The sequence below is a fragment of the Salvelinus sp. IW2-2015 genome, linkage group LG6.1, assembly GCF_002910315.2.
Source record: "Salvelinus sp. IW2-2015 linkage group LG6.1, ASM291031v2, whole genome shotgun sequence".
NCBI classification, from domain to species: Eukaryota; Metazoa; Chordata; class Actinopteri; order Salmoniformes; family Salmonidae; genus Salvelinus; species Salvelinus sp. IW2-2015.
The window spans coordinates 8,515,369-8,534,805 of NC_036845.1; the positions used below are offsets into that span (position 1 = coordinate 8,515,369).

A 19,437-nucleotide genomic window follows, 5' to 3' on the forward strand; every position below is an offset into this window, starting at 1 on the left:
TTTAGGCTGGGTTTCTGTACAGCACTTCGAGATATTAGCTGATGTACGAAGGGCTATATAAAATAAACTTGATTTGACTTGATTTACTGTATATTCATAGGAGTTAAAACTCTGTCTGTCTGTCTGTCTGTCTGTCTGTGTGTATATATATGTGAGTGTTTCTGCTTAGAGCAGGTGTCTCCTGAATGAGTTCAAAGGTTGAGCAAGTGACTGCTCTCAATCTGTCAGCCGAGGTGTGTAGGAGGAAGGGTGAGAAAGAATGAGCACACTGAGGTTAGATTGTCACACACACACACACACCTCTTGCAAAGAATACTAATATGGCTCTGGAGCAGAGAGAACTGAACGGAGGCTGCAGGTGTGTCTCCTGCTCACTTCACACACAGAAAAGAAAACTGCCCCAGAATCTTTTCACGTGTCTATTTTCAAAGGATAAAGCTAAAAACATTAACAACTTCATAGTTAAGAACACTATAAAATTATGGAAGAAAATGTAACGTATTCTTCATGAACCAATCACTTCCTAAACCTTATGGAACAATCCTTGGATAGCTTTTCATAATACAATGATAAAATGGCCCACATGGAAAACTAAAGGCATAGAAACCATAAATTACTTGGTAATAGGAAATACATGTATTTCCATGACAGAATTAAAAAGCAATTTTGAACTGACCAATGTAGATATTTTCAAATACATGCAACTTAAAAAAGGGAAAGGGGGATACCTAGTTAGTTGTACAACTGAATGCATTCAACTGAAATGTGTCTTCCGCATTTAACCCAACTCCTCTGAATCAGAAAGGTYCGGGGGGCTGCCTTAATCTAAATTATCGGCACCCGGGGAACAGTGGGTTAACTGKCTTGCTCAGGGGTAGAACGACAGATTTTTACCTTGTCAGCTCTGGGATTCTATCTAGCAACCTCTCTGTTACTGGCCCAACGCTCCTACCTGCCACCCCAAGTTCCATATCAAGAAATTTTACTTTGAAAACTTTTGGACATCAGCGCAATCTTGAGGGAATCCCATTTGAGTCAGAAAAGGATATTCATATGATAGGTAAGGTATACAAAACCTTGCAGAAAGACTATCCAACTGACAATCTCTTAGAAAAAAAATATATKAACTATTAGAACCAAGACTTAAAAATAACTGATATTGGCACAAGATGGAGGGAATGTTGGAAAATAACTAATGGAATTACAGTTAACAAAGTTTATGCTTAATCCAGTATAAACTAATGTTTAGCATTTCTTATACAAGAGACAAAATTCTGAAAATTCTACATCACAACYGCAGAGTCATGTCTTAAGTGTAAAACTAACAATGACTCAATAATCCATGCCTTCTGGGAATGATAAATTCCAAAAGTTATGGGCAGAGTTAGAAAGTTGGCTGTCAAAAGTATTAATGTAAATMAACTTTTAATCAGTCTGTCTGCATACTGTATTTCAAGACACGGTATATGAGGGTGCAGTGAGATACCCGATGGGTTGGACGATACTTTTTTCATCAATCTAGAAAAAACGTATACTTAAAACTGCAAATCAACCAATCCATTGTTAACATAATGGAAAAGGTCAAATGTTTTATTGTCTAAATGTTGAAAGTGCGTGGGCGACAGAGAGAAACAAAATGGTGCAGTCTGAGGCCATGTGGCGGAGAGAGTGATGCGGGTGCTGGAGACGGGGGTGTGAGCAGGTGGGCCTGGGCAGGGGTGATGTTGTTGATGTTTGTGTGCGTCTGTATGCTATCGTTTGTATGTGAATGTTTTGTATTGTAAAAAATTWAAAATTAAAATAAAAACTGACATCATCATCATGACTTACCTGTACCACCTCGTCATCTTCCTCTAGTAGACCCTCCAACACATCTACTGCTGTCTGAGAGAAATCATAAAAACACACAAACCATCATTTCCATTGTTCATTAAACATTAAGCACATCCTGCTCCTAGCCTGAGTCGCTATGTGTGTGGAGGCAGAGAGCGAGGTGTTTTCTGTCACACACATCTCGCTCTCTCTGCCACCCTAATCAATGGATGTGATCAGAGTCTGATCAGACTCTCAAAACCCAGTGTTCCATAGACACGGTCGTCAATAGCAACAAGACAGCTTACACAGTCATCAATACACAACGAAGCTAATCTCATGATTACTATCAATAATCAGTCAATATCCCTCCTGTCCAATACTCCTTGACCTCAACAACCAATACAGAACTGGTCATGATCAATAGCTAGTCCTCATCAATGGACCTGATCACCAGTCCACACCCTCCTGTGCTGATGATTCCAGACTAGTTCACCTCACCTAGTTCCCCAGTGTACACGATCTCACGCATCTCTTCCTCTTCAAAGAGTTACCTGTCCCATTTTCTTCATCCCTCTTGCACTTTTTATCATCACTTGTGTATGCGAGAGACCGAGTGTGTGGGTGTGTTGATTAATTGTGGGGCTGATTACCTACTGAGAGGTATTAAGTTTTATTAATTAACACATTCTGATTAGAGGGAAATCAACATCTCATTCCTGATGATCTACAGAGTACATGTTTTGTATTAGAGCTGAGGTTGATCAATAAACTATTTAGCCGATGTKGTTAAACACCCAACTATCGGTGTTAGTTCCAGACCTCCAAGGAGCCAACCACTGAGGAACAGCTTACGAGAAAACAGACATCAACTCACGACAGACACAGACAATCCCCTGACGACAACCCATGATGACAACAACAACAACTTAACTCTAAGACTGGTTGTCATGACACCACCTCTTGAAAGGACAAAATATTATTCCTGTGTGAATTGCTGGGTACTTTTACCTGTTTATATGTTCTTTATATACATGTACCTCCTMCATTATTCACTTAGTTGAAATACACTGCATTTTCATTCACAGTTGCTTTGGTTTTCCTGCATCTCTGTCTCTGAAACGGTGTGTGGGTGTGTGTGTGTGTGTGTGTGAGAGCGAGACAGCCCTCCAGACTATTATAGTCATTTGTCTTGTCCCTATCCGTGCGCTGCACTCTGGTAAAATGATTCTGTTTAGCAACGTTGCCTGCAGATTACTCAACAGCAACAACAAATACACACACGAAACGAGTCGTCCCCTTTGCTTCAGGACCAGTTAGAAACCACCCTCCTGGGAGTAGCTCCTTTATAACTCTCTCTGTGTGTGTGTGTGTCTSTGTGTAGCCGTGAGCATGCTTGTGTGTGTTTGAAGTGTCTTTATTAGTGTCTGTTCAGTCAGACTCCCGTACCTTTGTTTTTCACTCATACGGCAGGAGATTACAAAGTGATCTATTTGACACTTGGTATTGACCTAAAGGTCCAATGCAGCATTTTTATTTATTTTTCATATCAATATCAAATCATTTCTGGGTAACAATTAAGTACCTTACTGTGATTGTTTTCAATTAAAATGGTCAAAAATAAACTAAAATAGCTTCATAGAAAAGAGCAAGTTTTCAAGCAAGAATTTAGCTAGGACTGGTCTGAGTGGGGAGGGGAAAACTGAAAACTAGCTGTTATTGGCAGCAAGGTTTGGAACTCTCTTATTGGTCTATTAACAACAAAAAATACACTGGTGACATCCTTGTGATGTCACCAAGTAGGCCAAAACTGCATCCAACCAAAACAGGCTGATACTTTAGGTGGTCTTTTCAAACAGCTCTTACACTAAAAAGTGCATTATGATCATTTACACAATTTCACAGTATTATTATTATAGTGTGAAAATATACACTTAGTGGCCATATATTTAGGTACACCACCCAATTACAAAAAATTGTGAAATGGTTCACTCCTACAGACAGTGAGTCATGTGGCTTGCTATATAAAGAAAGCAGACAGGCATTGAGGCATTCAGTTACCGTACGATTGAACGTTAGAATGGGCAAAATGAGTGACYTAAGTGACTGAGCGCCGGTTACAGGATCTTGGAAACGGCCGGCCTCCTGGGCTTTTCATGCACGATAGTGTCTACGATTTACAGAGAATGGTGCGACAAACAAAAAAACATTATTTCAGGGGTAGTCCTGTGGGCGAAAACAGCTTATTGATGAGAGGTCGAAGGAGAACGGCAAGAATCGTGCAAGCTAACAGACGGGCCACAAACAGGCAAATAACGGCGCAGTACAACAGTGGTGTGTAGAATGGCATCTCAGAATGCAKAACTCGTCGGTCCTTGTCACGGATGGGCTAWTGCAGCAGACGACCACACTGGGTTCTACTCCTATCAGCTAAAAACAAGYAGAAGCGGCTCCAGTGGGCACGCTATCACCAACACTGAACAATTGAGGAGTGGAAAAACATTGCCTAGTCCGACAAATTCAGAATTTTGTGGAAGCAGCACGAATCCATGGCCCAATTGTGCCTAACGTCAACAGTACAGGCTGGTGGTGGGGGTGTTGTAATGGTGTGGGGAATGTTTTCCTGGCACAAGTTAGGTCCCTTGATACCAATTGAGCAACATGTACACGCCCTGAAGAATTCAGGCTGTTCTGGAGGCAAAGCGGGATTCAACCCAGTACTTGACTGGCGTGCCTAATAAACTGGTCGAGTATATAAAAAAAAAACTGGGAAATCACGTTTTTGACTGCACTGGGCCTTTAATATCACTCCAATGCAACGTGTAGACTARGTTTGTCTTGTGCTATGGTAATATACAATAAAACAGACAAATTTGTTTACATCCCTGTTAGACAGCCTTTTATCCTTTGTCAAGATAATCCATCAGCATGATTATTACACAGGTACACCTTGTGCTGGGGACTAGGTTTGCAAAGGGTCTGAAACTTTCCGGTTTCCGAAGTTAAGCCCGGGAATTTGGGGAATTTTGCTTAAATTCAAAAAAAGTTAGCTTATAACAGTGAACCTTTTTTGTGGGATACACCAAAGGCAATTCTAGGTCTTGATTTTTTGTTAACAAATACAGTTGWCGGAAGTTTACATACACCTTAGCCAAATACTTTTAAACTCAGTTTTTCACAATTCCTGACATTTATTCCAAGTAAAAATTCCCTGTCTTTGGTCAGTTAGGATCACCACTTTATTTTAAGAATGTGAAATGTCAGAATAATAGTGGAGAATCACGTATTTCAGCTTTTATTTCTTTCATCACATTCCCAGTGGSTCAGAAGTTTACATACACTCAATTAGTATTTGGTAGCATTGCCTTTAAATTGTTTGACTGGGCCAAACGTGTCGGGTAGCCTTCAACAAGCTTCCCACAATAAGTTGGGTGAATTTTGGCCCATTCCTCCTGACAGAGCTGGTGTAACTGAGTCAGGTTTGTAGACCTTCTTGCTCGCACATGCTTTTTCAGTTCTGCCCACAATTTCTATAGGATTGAGGTCAGGGCTTTGTGATGGCCACTCCAATACCTTGACTTTGTTGTCCTTAAGCCCTTTTGCCACAACTTTGGAAGTATGCTTGGGGTCAWTGTCCATTTGGAAGACCCATTTATGACCAAGCTTTAACTTCCTGAATGATGTCTTGAGATGTTGCTTCAATATATCCATATAATGTTCCTACCTCATGATGCCATCTATTTTGTGAAGTGCACCAGTCCCTCCTGCAGCAAAGCACCCCCACAACATGATGCGGCACCCCCGTGCTTCACGGTTGGGATGGTGTTCTTCGGCTTGAAAGCCTCCCCCTTTTTCCTCCAAACATAACAATGGTCATTATGGCCAAACAGTTCTATTTTTGTTTCATCAGGCCAGAAGACATTTTCTTCAACAAGTACAATCTTTGTCCCCATGTGCAGTTGCAAACCGTAGTCTGGCTTTTTTATGGCGGTTTTGGAGCAGTGGCTTCTTCCTTGCTGAGCGGCCTTTCAGGTTATGCCGATTTAGGACTCGTTTTACAGTGGATATAGATACTTTTGTACCMGTTTCCTCCAGCATCTTCACAAGGTCCTTTGATGTTCTTCTGGGAGTGATTTGCACTTTCTGCACCAAAGTACGTTCATCTCTAGGAGACAGAACGCGTCTCCTTCCTGAGCGGTATGACGGATGTGTGGTCCCATGGTGTTTATACTTGCGTACTATTGTTTGTACAGATGAACGTGGTACCTTCAGGCGTTTAGAAATTGCTCCTAAGGATGAACCAGACTTGTGGAGGTCTACAATTTTTTTCTGAGGTCTTGGCTGATTTATTTAGATTTTCCCATGATGTCAAGCAAATAGCAACTGAGTTTGAAGGTAGGCCATGAAATATATCCACAGGTACACCTCCAATTGACTCAAATGATGTCAATTAGCTTATCAGAAGCTTCTAAAGCCATTACATAATTTTCTGGAATTTTCCAAGCTTTTTAAAAAGGCACAGTCAACTTAGTGTATTGTAAACCTCTGACCCACTGGAATTGTGATACAGTGAATTATAAGTGAAATAATCTGTCTGTAAACAATTGTTMGAAAAATGACTTGTGTCACGCACAAAGTAGATGTCCTAACCGACTTGCCAAAACTATAGTTTGTCAACAAGAAAATTGGGAAGTGGTTGAAAAACTAGTTTTAATGACTCCAACCTAAGTGTATGTAAACTTCCGACTTCAACTGCATAAATACATACACACTACGTGACCAAAAGTATGTGGACACCTGCTCGTCAAACAACTCATTTCAAAATCATGGGCATTAATATGGAGTTGGTCCCCCCCTTGCTGCTATAACAGCCTCCACTCTTCTGAGGAAGGATTTCCACTAGATGTTGTAACATTGCTGCGGGGACTTGCTTCCATTCAGCCACAAGAGCATTTGTAAGGTCGGGAACTGATGTTGGGCGATTAGGTCTGGCTCGCAGTCGGCGTTCCAATTCATCCCAAGTTGAGGTCAGGGCTCTGTGCAGGATAGTCAAGTTCTTCGACAAACCATTTCTGTATGGACCTCGCTTTGTGCACAGGAGCATTGTCATGCTGAACACAAATTTGGAAGCACAGAATTGTCTAGAATGTCATTGTATGCTGTAGCGTTAAGATTTCCCTTCAATGGAACTATGGGTTCGAACCATGAAAAACAGCCCCAGACTATTCCTCCTCCACCAAATGTACAGTTGGCACTATGAATTTGGGCAGGTAGCGTTCTCCTGGCATCAGCCAAACCTAGATTCGTCCGTCTGACTGCCAGATGGTGAAGCGTGATTCTGCACTCCAGAGAACACGTGTCCACTGCGCCAGAGCCAAATGGCGGTGAGCTTTACACCACTCCAGCCGACGCTTGGCATTGCACATGGTGATCTTATGCTTGTGTGCGGCTGCTCAGCCATGGAAACCCATTTCACGAAGTTCCCAACGAACAGTTATAGTGCTGACGTTGCTTCTATGGCAGTTTGGAACTCAGTTGTGAGTGTTGCAACCGAGGACAGACGATTTTTACGCACTTTGCGCTTCAGCACTCGGCGGTTCCGTTCTGTAAGCTTGTGTGGCCTACCACTTTGCGGCTGAGCAGTTCTTGTTCCTTCTACTTCACAATAACAGCACTTACAGTTGACCAGGGCAGCTCTAGCAGGGCAGAAATTTGATGAACTTGTTGGAAACGTGGCATCCTATGACAGTGCCATGTTGAAGGTGCCATGTTGAAGGTGGCATCCTATGACGGTGCCATGTTGAAAGTCACTGAGCTCTTCAGTAAGGACATTCTACGGCCAATGTTTGTATATGGAGATTGTATGGCTGTGTGCTCGATTTTATACACCAGTCAGCAACGTGTGTGGCTGAATTAGCCGAATCCACTAATTTGAGGGTGTCCACATACTTTTGTATATATAGTGTATCACCACTGAGTTTTTATTTCAGCTGTTCAGAAATATCAAATTGGTTAAGGGTTCAGAAGAGGGTGAGTAAAGCGTACAGTAAAGAGAAAAACTTGAATGTGTAAAATAACATGTGCAGAACGTTCGGATCCATCGTTATGAGAAAAAAGTTTCCAGTGGCAGGAAGTGGGTGAGAAATCCGTATTCGTAGCCTCTGCTAATTATATTTGACCCTGGTTATAACCACCGTCTTCCTCTCCTCCATTTCCTTCCCTCGTTCCCTCTGCTCTACTAGGGTCAAATGCTTCTTCTCCGCTGTTTAACAACGGATTCCCTATTCGATTCCGATGTGTGTGTGTAATTTATGAGTTAGAATGTTGTTGTTGTTTAGAGTTGAAAACTGCGATGTTAATGACTTGCCTCTAGGTWTACCACTGCTGTGTGGAAACACAGAATTAGAATTTCTTTAACAATAGAAGACTAAAATAGTCTCAGTTACTCTAGATCTGACTAATCTTGTCCTGCATCTCCTGTTCTCCAGTTATCTGCTGCTTCCATCTTGTTGTTATCGTGGTGAATGTTTCCAGGCTCACAGCAATCTTCATCCTCATCTCCACCTCAATTGTTTCTGATTCCTCAATAAATGCACTGAGTCTGTAGTGTGTGTGGCTTGCTGACACATGCAGGCGGATGAAGACAAACAATGTGTCAGACACACACACACACCTTTCTACCCTCTCCCTCCAGATCATTTCTAAAGCCCTCTATCCTATCATCTCTGTTCCTCCCTCCGTTTACCTCTCTCTCTCTGGGTAAAGACCACTCCTCTATTATTGAAGATGATCTCTGGCAAAGATAAAGAATACAGAGCACTGGCCTTTTCACAGAGAAAACTCATCCTACACCCACATACTCCTACCTCGTACTCTTCTGCCTCTATGAGGAGTTTGGCCGTGGTGATGCGGGATTCATATGGTGGGATGTCACTCTGGAAAGGGAACAAAACCAGTTAGACACACTCACAGAATTGCTCTCACACAGATACACACAAAGTCACACAAACACACACACGGAGCGATAAGTTGGCCCTCTGACTTGGCTTTTATGCTCTGGGTTGTTTGACTCGCCTGTGTGTGTGTGTGTGTGTGTGTGTGTGTGGTATAAGTCTCTCACCTGTGTGTGTTCCTCCTCTATGTCCTCTCTGCTGGGTGGAGCGTCACTGTTTCAGGGCAGGTAGCCACGCATCCACACTCCTCATCAGGTACTCCTTCCCCTCCTACACACACACACACAAAAAAAATCTGACATCTGCTCCCCTGATCCAGGCTGCATCCCATCCGGCCGTGATTGGGAGTCCCATAGGGCGGCGCACAATTGGCCCAGCGTCGTCGGGGTTTGGACGGGGTAGGCCGTCATTGTAAATAACAATTTGTTCTTGACTGATTTGCCTAGTTAAATAAAGGTTACACACAACTGTCAAATCAACTCCATCTAGTTAGAGCCACAGTGCCATCTGGTGGCTGGAGGAGATATTTACAAAAGTAACKTTGAGAAGAGCTGCAGTATTCCAAAACTTGTCTTCTCTTTGAAATGTAAGAGTCATTTAGGAGTAAATCCTTAGCTAGCTGTTATTGTTGCTCCCTAAAGATTAAGGCTCTCCGAACAATTGGAGGCCTGTCTCATTGCAGTGCTAGGACTAGCAGATTATCATAAAATTGTATGACAATTGCAAATGCTCTGATTGTTCAGTTATAGACCATTTTTCTGTCTCCCCTCATCACTTTCTTTTGTTCTCTCTCTCCCCAACTTTTCTCCTCCTCTCTTCGTCAGATGTGATCCCTGTGTCCAAATGCATCTGCTTCATAACTAATTCTGCATTAATATCTGTCATAAACTGATTAATGTGTGTGTGCCTAGCTCATCAGATTAATGGCATATGATTCCATTTTCTCACATGAATTAACTCTGATCGCTGCTTTAACAAGATGATAATTTAGCGTGAGACATACCTGCCTCTGATTTATAGTCATAGTGTGTGTGTGTGTGTGTGTGTGTGTGTGTGTGTGTGTGTACTGACCTGGTTCTTCTCTGTACTGAACAGGTAGCTGGCCATCAGCTGTAGAGCCTCTGGGTTGTCAGGATGATAGGTCAGCGCTCGCTCTATGGCCTCTCGACACTGATCTCCTGCCCTCTCCTCCATACTACACACAAACACACACAAATCTGTGAATTCAATACACAACAGGCCTTTCAGGTTACAAAAATGTATATATGATTTTTGTGTTACCAGAGGTCAGTGAAGTAGATCTCTGCCACAGAACAGTAGGCCACACACACGTCTCTGCCTATCAGGATCTCTGACCCCGAGTCCTGGAGTGGGGAGGCTGCTGCCTCAGCTCCTGCTCCTGCCTGGGGTGACAGGGGGATGGTTGAGGTAGAAGTATTCAGCATCTCTGGCTGCCAGTTTGTGACAGTCAGTTTATGATAGTCAGTTTGTGACACAGTCAGTAGAAGTGTTCAGACTGAAGAAACAGCTCCTCCTAGTGTTCTGTGTTAGACATGCATTCAACAAGATCCATGAGTGTGTGTGTGTGCGTGTACTCACTGTGGCTTGTGCGTGTTTCTCCAGCATACACAGTAGTATCTGTACTCCTTTGGTGTAGTACTGCACAGCCTCTTGGCCTGTGTGTATCTGCCCTAGAGACATGTATTTACTATGACCTTCTTCAGGACTCAACTGCACTGCATGCAGAAACACTTAGAGCTGGAGTTAAGGAACACACACACGCATGTGCATTTGCACAACACACACATGCACACAGAGATGCATGCAAACACCATACACACACACTGAAGGATATTTCCTTGGCCCTCTGTGTGTCTCCCAGTTCAGAGTGGATGTGTCCTAGCAGGTCCAGGGTAAGGAGGTTGTCAGGCTCCACCTCTAGTGCTCGCTGACAGAACCTCCCCGCCATCTCAAACTCCAAACTGTCCATACATTCCTCTGTCTGAAACACAACACAGGACAGATGTTAGTGTACAGCATGTGGCAAACTCCAAACTGTCCGTACACTTCGGACTCCATCTGAAACAGGGGTAAGAGAGAGTATGTCTGGAGTGTGTGTGTGTGTGTGTGTGTGTGTGTGTGTGTGTCTGTGTTCTACCTTCTCCAATAGTTGTTCGACAGTATATTTTTCAGCAGTTTTTTTCTTGGCTTTCTCCTGCATCTTCAGCTTCATTCTATCTTGAGGTGACAGACCTGCCAATCCAGAGCCTGTTGTAACACAGTCCATATTGTCAACAATAGCCTACATAAGTCTGGCTACAGTTACAGTAGCTAACTAGCAAGTTAGCTCGCTAGGTTGTTCTTTCAGAGTGGACTAGCGAGCTACAGTGCCTTCAGAAAGCATTCACACCCCTCGACTTTTTCCACATTTTGTTTTGTTACAGCCTGAATGGAAAATGTATTAAATTGTGATGTTTTTGTCATTGGCCTACACACAATACTCCCATAATGTCCTAATGACTACGCTGCAATAGTCTATGTGCCTGGGGCTAGGGTCAGTCTGTTATATCTGGGGTAATTCTCCTGTCTTATCTGGTGTCCTGTGTGAATTTAAGTATGCTCCCTCTAATTCCCTCTCTCTCCCTCCCCTCCCGGAGTACCTGAGCCCTAGGACCATGCATCAGGACTACCTGGCCTCAGGACTACCTGGCCTGATGACTCCTGGCTGTCCCCAGTCCACATGGTCTTGCTGCTGCTCCAGTTTCAACTGTTCTGCCTGTGGCRATGGAACCCTGACCTGTTCACCGTGCTACTGCTACTGTACATTGTTCCAYGACCTGCTGTTTTCGACTACCTCTACCACACCTGCTGTCTCGACCTCTGGATGTTCGGCTATGAAAAGCCAACTGACATTTATTCCTGAGGTACCGACCGGTGGTCTACAACCACTGTGATTACTAGTTGACCCTGCTGGTAATCTATGAAAGTTTTAACGTCTTGAAAATCTATCTGGCATTCATGGCCGCATGAACCTGGATCCTCTCTAGGTTTCTTCCTATGTTCCTGCCTTCTAGAGAGGTTTTCCTTGCCACCGTGCTTCTACATCTGCATTGTTTGGGGTTTTAGTATAGGCACTTTGTGACATCTGCTGATGTAAAAAGGGCTTTATAAATACATTTGATTTGGTATTGTGTGTAGAAGGGTGAGGGGAAAAAAATATGTAATACATTTTGAATTCCGGCTGTAAAGACAACAAAATATGAAATAAGTCAATCGGTATGAATACTTTCTGAAGACACTGTAGCTATCACACATAGTATAACAAATATCACACATGGACAACAACACTAGTTGTCCTTTATAGCGATCTAGCTAACACGTTAGTTACTGTATTAACATACCTCCGTTAGAGCGCGGATCTTTCCTCCTGGCTTTGCTCTTCTTTTTGCCCTTGGTTTGGCCTCCCATTACAACAATGACGATTTGTAATCAAGTTTTATAATTGATGTTAGAATCACTGTAAAAAATATGGGGATAAATTAGTCCACGCGTAGGGTGTGAGTGCACATGCGCAGTACTGCGTATGTTGTGAGTTCACATGCTCAGTACTGCTAACCCAGCAGCTACGGAGAATGATAGTGGACAAACAGTTCCAGTTAAATGTGAATGACAGTAAGAACAGTCGCTGTTTGAGAATGCCAAAGGCAATCGATTTGATGTTGCGTTTTCATGTCTCATGTACTATATACAACCTTAATTAGTTGAGTCTTTGATGAAATTCCATTGATAAAGTGTTGAAACAAACGTCATTGCGGTAATGTAGACGGAAAATAGTCGAGAAAGATATGATGTGAATAATTGACAGTCTGAACTCACCAATGGGCTGCCAAGCCGGAGCCCGTGCTTCAAGAACATTCTGGATTTGGACCAATCCACAGCTACGAGCGTTTTCGTCACTCAATACACATTTCCAAACAGCTGTTGTAAATAGACGAATGACATACTTCTAGCTAGTCTTTGATACCGACGACAATRATATATTCTTTTCAAGATTTTACTACTTCAGATATCTATTACAGGCGTTTGCCTTCTAACAACTGACTAAACGAAAGTTACCGGCATTCAGACCTGGATTTAAACTGACACCGCCTCAGCGCTCTTTGGAACGTCAAAACGTTATGCATTTAGCTAGCTAAAACATAGCAAACTGGTGCTAACGAGTTAACGTTAGCAGGCTACTAGTAGCAAGGTAACGTTACGACTTGGACCAAGGAGAATTGAGCAGTCAACTAACAGTCTGGCTCCCTAATTTATTGTTATCAATCTGGACAGCTGACCAGGCAGCTAACTAGTTTACGCACGCTGKTTTGCTGGAGAAMTCGGCCCACGCTAAGATAGCCGGTCAGACGCGCCCACATAACATTACTAGCTAGGTAGCTAACTAACGTTAATGCTCCTATCGCCCATCTGTCCGCTGGTCAGACCGGGGAGACTGCCCTGCCACGGAGCTTCGTTGTGGCCGATGCCGAGGGAAGCGAAGCACCAGTTCCTGGAAAGTCGAAGAGTAAACCACAACGCTAGCTAAGGTTAGCTATCCTCCAACCCGAACGGGACCGTGGCTGTGTGCGCAGTAACTGCTCTGTAATTGATTGTAGTTAGCTAGCCAGCTAACCGTTTGCCAGGGCTGTTGGACCAGTGTMWTAGAGCGATGGGGGAGTTAAATAAAGAGGTTGTGGATCTAGTTTGGGAAAGACCAGGCAGCAACGGGGTGTCCGCTTCACTCTTCCGGAGATGGACCCAAGGTAAGCTACCTCTCGCCTACTTCGCTCCATTCMGGCGCACCCCCCTCTAACCTGAACACAATCCTAGACATTGTCAGTGGTGGGGCAAAATAAGTGACTCTGTGATTCCTGTATTTCAGGGTTGGTCTTCAGTGAGACAGAACACACAGCACTGGAGCAGTTTGAAGGAGGACCCTGCGCTGTCATTGCTCCTGTACAGGTATGGACCAGTCCCCAGACCAGACAGTGCATAACCTTACACACAAACATGAGTTAGGTGGCCCAGCCTATGACCAGGTAGAGGGTGTTGGTGTCTGTAACCAGAATGATGATATCTGGACAGGCACACATCTTCTTAGATAACACTTTACAGAAGTCACCCGACAGTCACTCAGCTGAGAAGCCTTCTCTACTACTGTTTATTTATTATAGTACTCTATGGTGCTGGAGTGTCTTCGTAAACATCTGTTCTTAGACAGAGTGGATAGGGTTGATGAGGACGGCAGGTTGTGTTTTTGGTGTTATAGAGATGGGTTACAGCTTGTAGAATATTTCCTGATTGTTTGTTTCTTGCAGGCCTTCCTTCTGAAGAACATCTTGTTTAACAGAGAGAGTTCTAACTGGAGACACATCACAGGTAACCCTGACCTCTAACCCTAACCCAGCATTTCCCAAGCTCAGTCCTCGGGACCCCAAGGGGAGCCCATTTTGGGTTTTGCACTAACACTACACAGCTGATTCAAATTATTAACGCTTGATGATTAGTTGATTATTTGAAACCGCTCTGTGGTGTTAAGGGAAAAAACAAAACATGCACACCTTGGGGTCCCAAGGACTGAGTTTGGGAAACCTAGCCCTGACCCTGTTTAACAGAAAAAGTTGTAACTAGAGACACGTCACAGGTAACCCTAACTTCTGACCCCAAACTGACCCTGTTAAACAGAGAGGGTTCTAAATGGAGATGCAGAGAGAGCTCCAAATGGAGATGCATCATAAATATATATATTAGAAACCTAGCCTATATCTTCTGTTCCTTGTAGAGGAGGAGCAGAAAGCGGCCCTATGTTCTACTCTGGCTGAGATCCTGGAACAGGCCTGCTCTACTTCCTCCACCACCTCCTACTGCCTGGTGACCTGGGCCAAAGGACAGTGCCCTCACACTACCACTCACACATCCCTCACAGGTGGTCCGGAGACCAGCCAGACCCAGCAAGACCAGCAACCCAGTGAGTCCCACTACTCATCTATCCACTAATACCCATCTAATATGAATAACTGCATTGCTGTAGTGAGATGGTATTAATCATCGCATATGATAGTGGGTAGACTGCATAGTGAGTAGTATTGCTGTCACTGTGAATCTAGAATAATGACATGTGTTCTGTCAATGTTACCTAAATTGTTTCACTAAAATGTGTGTGTTTGCATCTCTGTGTGTCTATTGTGTGTAGCTGCTTTGGCTGCTGAGGATCTTGGCTTTGAGCGGTTTCATAGCATCCTCCAGTAAGTAACTCTACTGACTGTGGCTCATCTCTCTATTGGCCATGACTTCCATGGAGATGAAAGGACCACTGCATTGCAGGAAAGTCAGGAATTCTAGTGTGTGTGTCTCCATCTGTCTGGGATTGGCTAAGCCTGTGTGTGTGACTGGAGTTTCTCAATAATGATTTACAACCTGCTGCCTCAGCACACACTCCTGACTCAGCACACACTCCTGACTCAGCACGCACACTCTTCACTGATTCCTTAATGAGATACACACAATCTTTGATTGCATAATGACATTATACAACACTGTCAGCATGAACCCTCCTGTCTCTGACCTCTAAATGAGTGCAATGTCATTAGYGGTGGTCTCGCTGACTTCTAGCCCCTGACCTTTGACCTCTCATGTCTACAGGAAGCGTATTGTGAAGTCATTATCAGAGCTTAGAGAGGAGGTGGTGTCTCTCTACGAAACCTGGAAAGGGCGKTGTGGAGTCCTGCTCTTCCTCTACTCTGTCATCCTCACCAAGGTAAGGCTCTGCATGTGTTTTTGTGTGTGCATATTACTCTGCACTCTGTGTGCGTGCATGTAACCACTTTTCTCTTTCTGTCTACAGAGGATAGAGAACATCAGGAATGAGATTGAAGATACTGCAGAGCCTCTCATAGATCCAGTCTATGGCCACGGCAGGTACAACCTCTGATCCCTCACTGTATTGAATCTTTATCAGCTACATTTCTTTTGACATCTTGAGCTAAGTGATGTTCCAAAAAGCTTAAGCCATTACTTTTCTTTTTCTCTGCAGTCAGAGTCTGGTTAACCTGTTAGTGACGGGCCATGCTGTCTCTAATGTGTGGGACGGAGACAGGGAGTGCTCTGGCATGAGTAAGTACTCCACACGCAGGCTGACTTATTTATTTGTAACTTTTTTTGTCATTTAGGAGACGCTCTTATCCAGAGCAACTTACTGAGTGCATACATTTGTATACTTTTTTTTCTTCTCCACACTGGTCCCCTGTGGGAATCGAACCCACAACCCTGGCGTTGCAAGCGCCATGCTCTACCAAACGGGGGACACACACACACAGCGGATTACATTATCTTAGTGCAAAGTGTTGTCCAATAAACCTCATTATCTGGCAGCGTGATTTAATTTTAATKTTTTCTTCAATGAGCATTAGGCGACTTTATTGCTCTGTTTACTCAGTTTACGGAAGGTGTTAAGAAGACGTTGTCCAGTTTCCTGGTGACTGTGATCCCACATCTGAACGCTAGATGGCAGTGATCAGTCAAACTTTCATACACACAGAGACCAAAGAAGCTGTTTCACCTAGTTTTTTGTTGTTAGTCTAAGCTGGTCTTCTTTCTCTTCTCTCTTTCCCTCCCTCCCTCCCTCCCTCAGAGCTCCATGGTATCCACAACCAGGCTTCAGTGGGCTTCCTCACTCTCATGGAGTCACTACGCTACTGCAAGGTACGAACAAACAGACTGACATTCCTTCAGGCTTGTTATGTCCAAACCATAGTGGTGAGTTTGTTCTTGTTCACTAGTCACGAATGATTGCGGAGAGCGATTCAAACGTTCTGTGAGAGAATCAGCACGACAAATAAACACATTGGCATACACACTCCCTCTCTCACACATACAGCCACTTCTTGTGTGTGACTGACTATGCAGTAGGACATTTATGATCTGGATAGTGGTGGAAAACAAACCACTCTGTGAGATCCCATGTGTAAATGTGTTTGGAGGCAATAGTCCTCACCACCTAACCCCAACCCTATACACACTCACACATACTGGGAGAATCAAGGGAGAAAATAACATTTCATTTTACAGAAAAAAAACATAACAATAAGAGTGGCTACAGGAAATGTGTAAGGAGCAGGGACTACAGTAGAGTAGTAGAATAGCTGAGTAAGTCTGGGTAGATGAGTTAGACCTGGGTACATTGGTATGTTCATGCTATAAACCTGCTCATTGAACAACCATTGTATTAGCAACAATATGACAGTCTTTTCTTCTCTCTTACTGTACATATTCTATTACGACATCAGATTGTATTCCCTGATCATTCCTTTTGTCAGTTGAAATGGCATCAGAAAGCCTTTAGTCTGTAAAACTAACCTGGTCTGGGTTCAGACAGTTAAGTTGGTCTGGAATCTGAATCAGAACTGCTTTGCTCCAGTTTTGGTTTGTATGTGTGTTTCAGGTGGGTGCGTTCCTGAAGTCTCCTAAATTCCCTATATGGATCCTTGGCAGTGAGACTCATCTCTCAGTGTTCTTCGCCAAGGTAAGAATCACACAAAAACACACACTCAACCTGGGCCATGTGTGTCTGTGTGTAATATAAGCCAGTCTCTCTTCCAGCGGGCAGGTCAGAAAAAGAAGAACCAGGAATGTGTGCTTTAACAGATTTAGTACTGCACAGCTCACATGAGAGAGCGAGAGAGACGGCAGTAGTATGGTCTTATATGGCTAGTTGCTGCTGTTTTTTGGCGTTGTCTTGAAACCTTGTGGTCAGCTGCAACTGGGCCAAKCAGCTTGTAAAATGCACACACACCAGTGTTTTGGGTGAAGCAGTGTGCGTGTAACACAGCTGATATGGGGGTTGAGAAATGACAGCATGTTCACAACATTTATTAATTGTTACAAATGGACTCTTAAAGCTGGGCTCCTTAATGGTGAAACTGCCTCATTTGTTTGCGATATTACAACTGTTGTTGTAATATCGCAAACAAGTTACAAGAAGTTACTAAAAACAACAAACACTTTTTCCCCCCTCAGTCATCAGTGCACAATATGCAGTGGTGATTTTAGCATGTAAATCCTGGTGGGCCAGAAACAAGTGGGGTGCATGCCATCAAAGCCACTACACACTAAACAAATACATGTCTTCAATATTATTCTACAATGTAGAAAACAGTAAAATATTAGAAAAACCCTGGAATGAGTAGCTGTTCAAACTTTTGACTGGTACTGTATGTGTATTTAAGTAGTCAAAAGTTGAGTATCTGGTCCCATATTCCTAGCACACAATGTTTACATCAAGCTTGTGACTCTACAAACTTGTTGGATGCTTTTGCTGTTTGTTTTGGTGGTTTCAGATCATTTTGTGCCCCATTAGAAAMTAATGGTAAATAATGTATGTTTCTAAACATGCTACCATGTTTACGGATAGTCCGGAATGAATCGTGAATAATGAGTGAACAAGTTAGATGCACAAATATCATCCCCCCAAGACATGATAACCTCTCACCATTACAATAAAAGGGGAGGGTAGCATTTTATTTTTTTGACAGGTATGATATTTATGCCTCTAACTTTCAAACACTTAAACAAAGTTGAGAAGGGGATGTTAGCTAACTTCACTAAGTAGGTCTACATAGGTTGGATAAAAAAGTACATTAGGTCTACTTACCACTATGTTTAGCCAACTGTACAATGTTTCTACTGGTAGCTTGCAAAGTTACAATGATCAGCTAACAGTGCATCGGCAAATGTGCCCTTCTGCTGCTTGACAGGCAGAGGCCACAAAGGATGGGGAAATGAACCTAAACCACTCATACATGTCAGGTATAGTTCACTATTATTTTATCACTCAAATATCCAATTAATGGTGGCCAATATTGAGAGATCAATGCTACCTTTATGTATGACATAATCAARTGATGTTTACTGAGCATGAATCAAATCAAATGTATTTATATAGCCCTTCGTACATCAGCTGATATCTCAAAGTGCTGTACAGAAACCCAGCCTAAAACCCCAAACAGCAAGCAATGCAGGTGTAGAAGCACGGTGGCTAGGAAAAACWCCCTAGAAAGGCCAAAACCTAGGAAGAAACCTAGAGAGGAACCAGGCTATGAGGGGTGGCCAGTCCTCTTCTGGCTGTGCCGGGTGGAGATTGTGGAAGATTATAACGAACATGGCCAAGATGTTCAAATGTTCATAAATGACCAGCATGGTCAAATAATAATAATCACAGTAGTTGTCGAGGGTGCAGCACCTCAGGAGTAAATGTCAGTTGGCTTTTCATAGCCGATCATTAAGAGTATCTCTACCGCTCCTGCGGTCTCTAGAGAGTTGAAAACAGCAGGTCTGGGACAGGTAGCACGTCCAGTGAACAGGTCAGGGTTCCATAGCCGCAGGCAGAACAGTTGAAACTGGAGCAGCAGCACGGGCCAGGTGGACTGGGGACAGCAAGGAGTCTCATGTCAGGTCGTCCTGAGGCATGGTCCTAGGGCTCAGGTCCTCTGAGAGAGAGAAAGAAAAGAGAGAATTAGAGAGAGCATACTTAAATTCACACAGGACACCGGATAAGACAAGAGATGTACTCCAGATATAACAAACTGACCCTAGCCCCCGACATATAAACTAATGCAGCATAAATACTAGGAGAATT

General features: G+C 43.3%; 2 protein-coding genes across 3 annotated transcripts in view; one reads left to right on the forward strand and one right to left on the reverse strand.

The window, feature by feature from the left end:
- Nucleotides 1-12,728, reverse strand: part of si:dkey-12j5.1 (uncharacterized) — a 28,726-nt gene extending 15,998 nt beyond the window's left edge. Inside the window, 11 exon segments of the mRNA XM_070443806.1 lie at nucleotides 1,644-1,884; nucleotides 8,679-8,747; nucleotides 8,933-8,980; nucleotides 8,982-9,035; nucleotides 9,837-9,960; nucleotides 10,047-10,168; nucleotides 10,365-10,517; nucleotides 10,621-10,767; nucleotides 10,924-11,033; nucleotides 12,167-12,282; nucleotides 12,642-12,728. Of these exon segments, the coding sequence (XP_070299907.1) occupies nucleotides 1,644-1,884; nucleotides 8,679-8,747; nucleotides 8,933-8,980; nucleotides 8,982-9,035; nucleotides 9,837-9,960; nucleotides 10,047-10,168; nucleotides 10,365-10,517; nucleotides 10,621-10,767; nucleotides 10,924-11,033; nucleotides 12,167-12,233 (1,135 nt within the window). The 5' untranslated portion in view covers nucleotides 12,234-12,282; nucleotides 12,642-12,728.
- Nucleotides 12,724-19,437, forward strand: part of LOC111964981 (ubiquitin carboxyl-terminal hydrolase MINDY-3) — a 51,436-nt gene continuing 44,722 nt past the window's right edge. Inside the window, exons 1-10 of one of the 2 annotated variants that reach the window (XM_023988888.2) lie at nucleotides 12,724-13,567; nucleotides 13,687-13,766; nucleotides 14,123-14,183; nucleotides 14,587-14,772; nucleotides 14,998-15,049; nucleotides 15,447-15,561; nucleotides 15,649-15,722; nucleotides 15,838-15,917; nucleotides 16,435-16,505; nucleotides 17,245-17,325. In XM_023988888.2, coding sequence (XP_023844656.1) covers nucleotides 13,474-13,567; nucleotides 13,687-13,766; nucleotides 14,123-14,183; nucleotides 14,587-14,772; nucleotides 14,998-15,049; nucleotides 15,447-15,561; nucleotides 15,649-15,722; nucleotides 15,838-15,917; nucleotides 16,435-16,505; nucleotides 17,245-17,325 — 894 coding nt within the window. In that variant the 5' untranslated portion in view covers nucleotides 12,724-13,473. Of the gene's footprint in view, nucleotides 13,568-13,686; nucleotides 13,767-14,122; nucleotides 14,184-14,586; nucleotides 14,773-14,997; nucleotides 15,133-15,446; nucleotides 15,562-15,648; nucleotides 15,723-15,837; nucleotides 15,918-16,434; nucleotides 16,506-17,244; nucleotides 17,326-19,437 lie in introns of those variants that run through there. The other variant, XM_070443988.1, reaches the window with a different exon arrangement.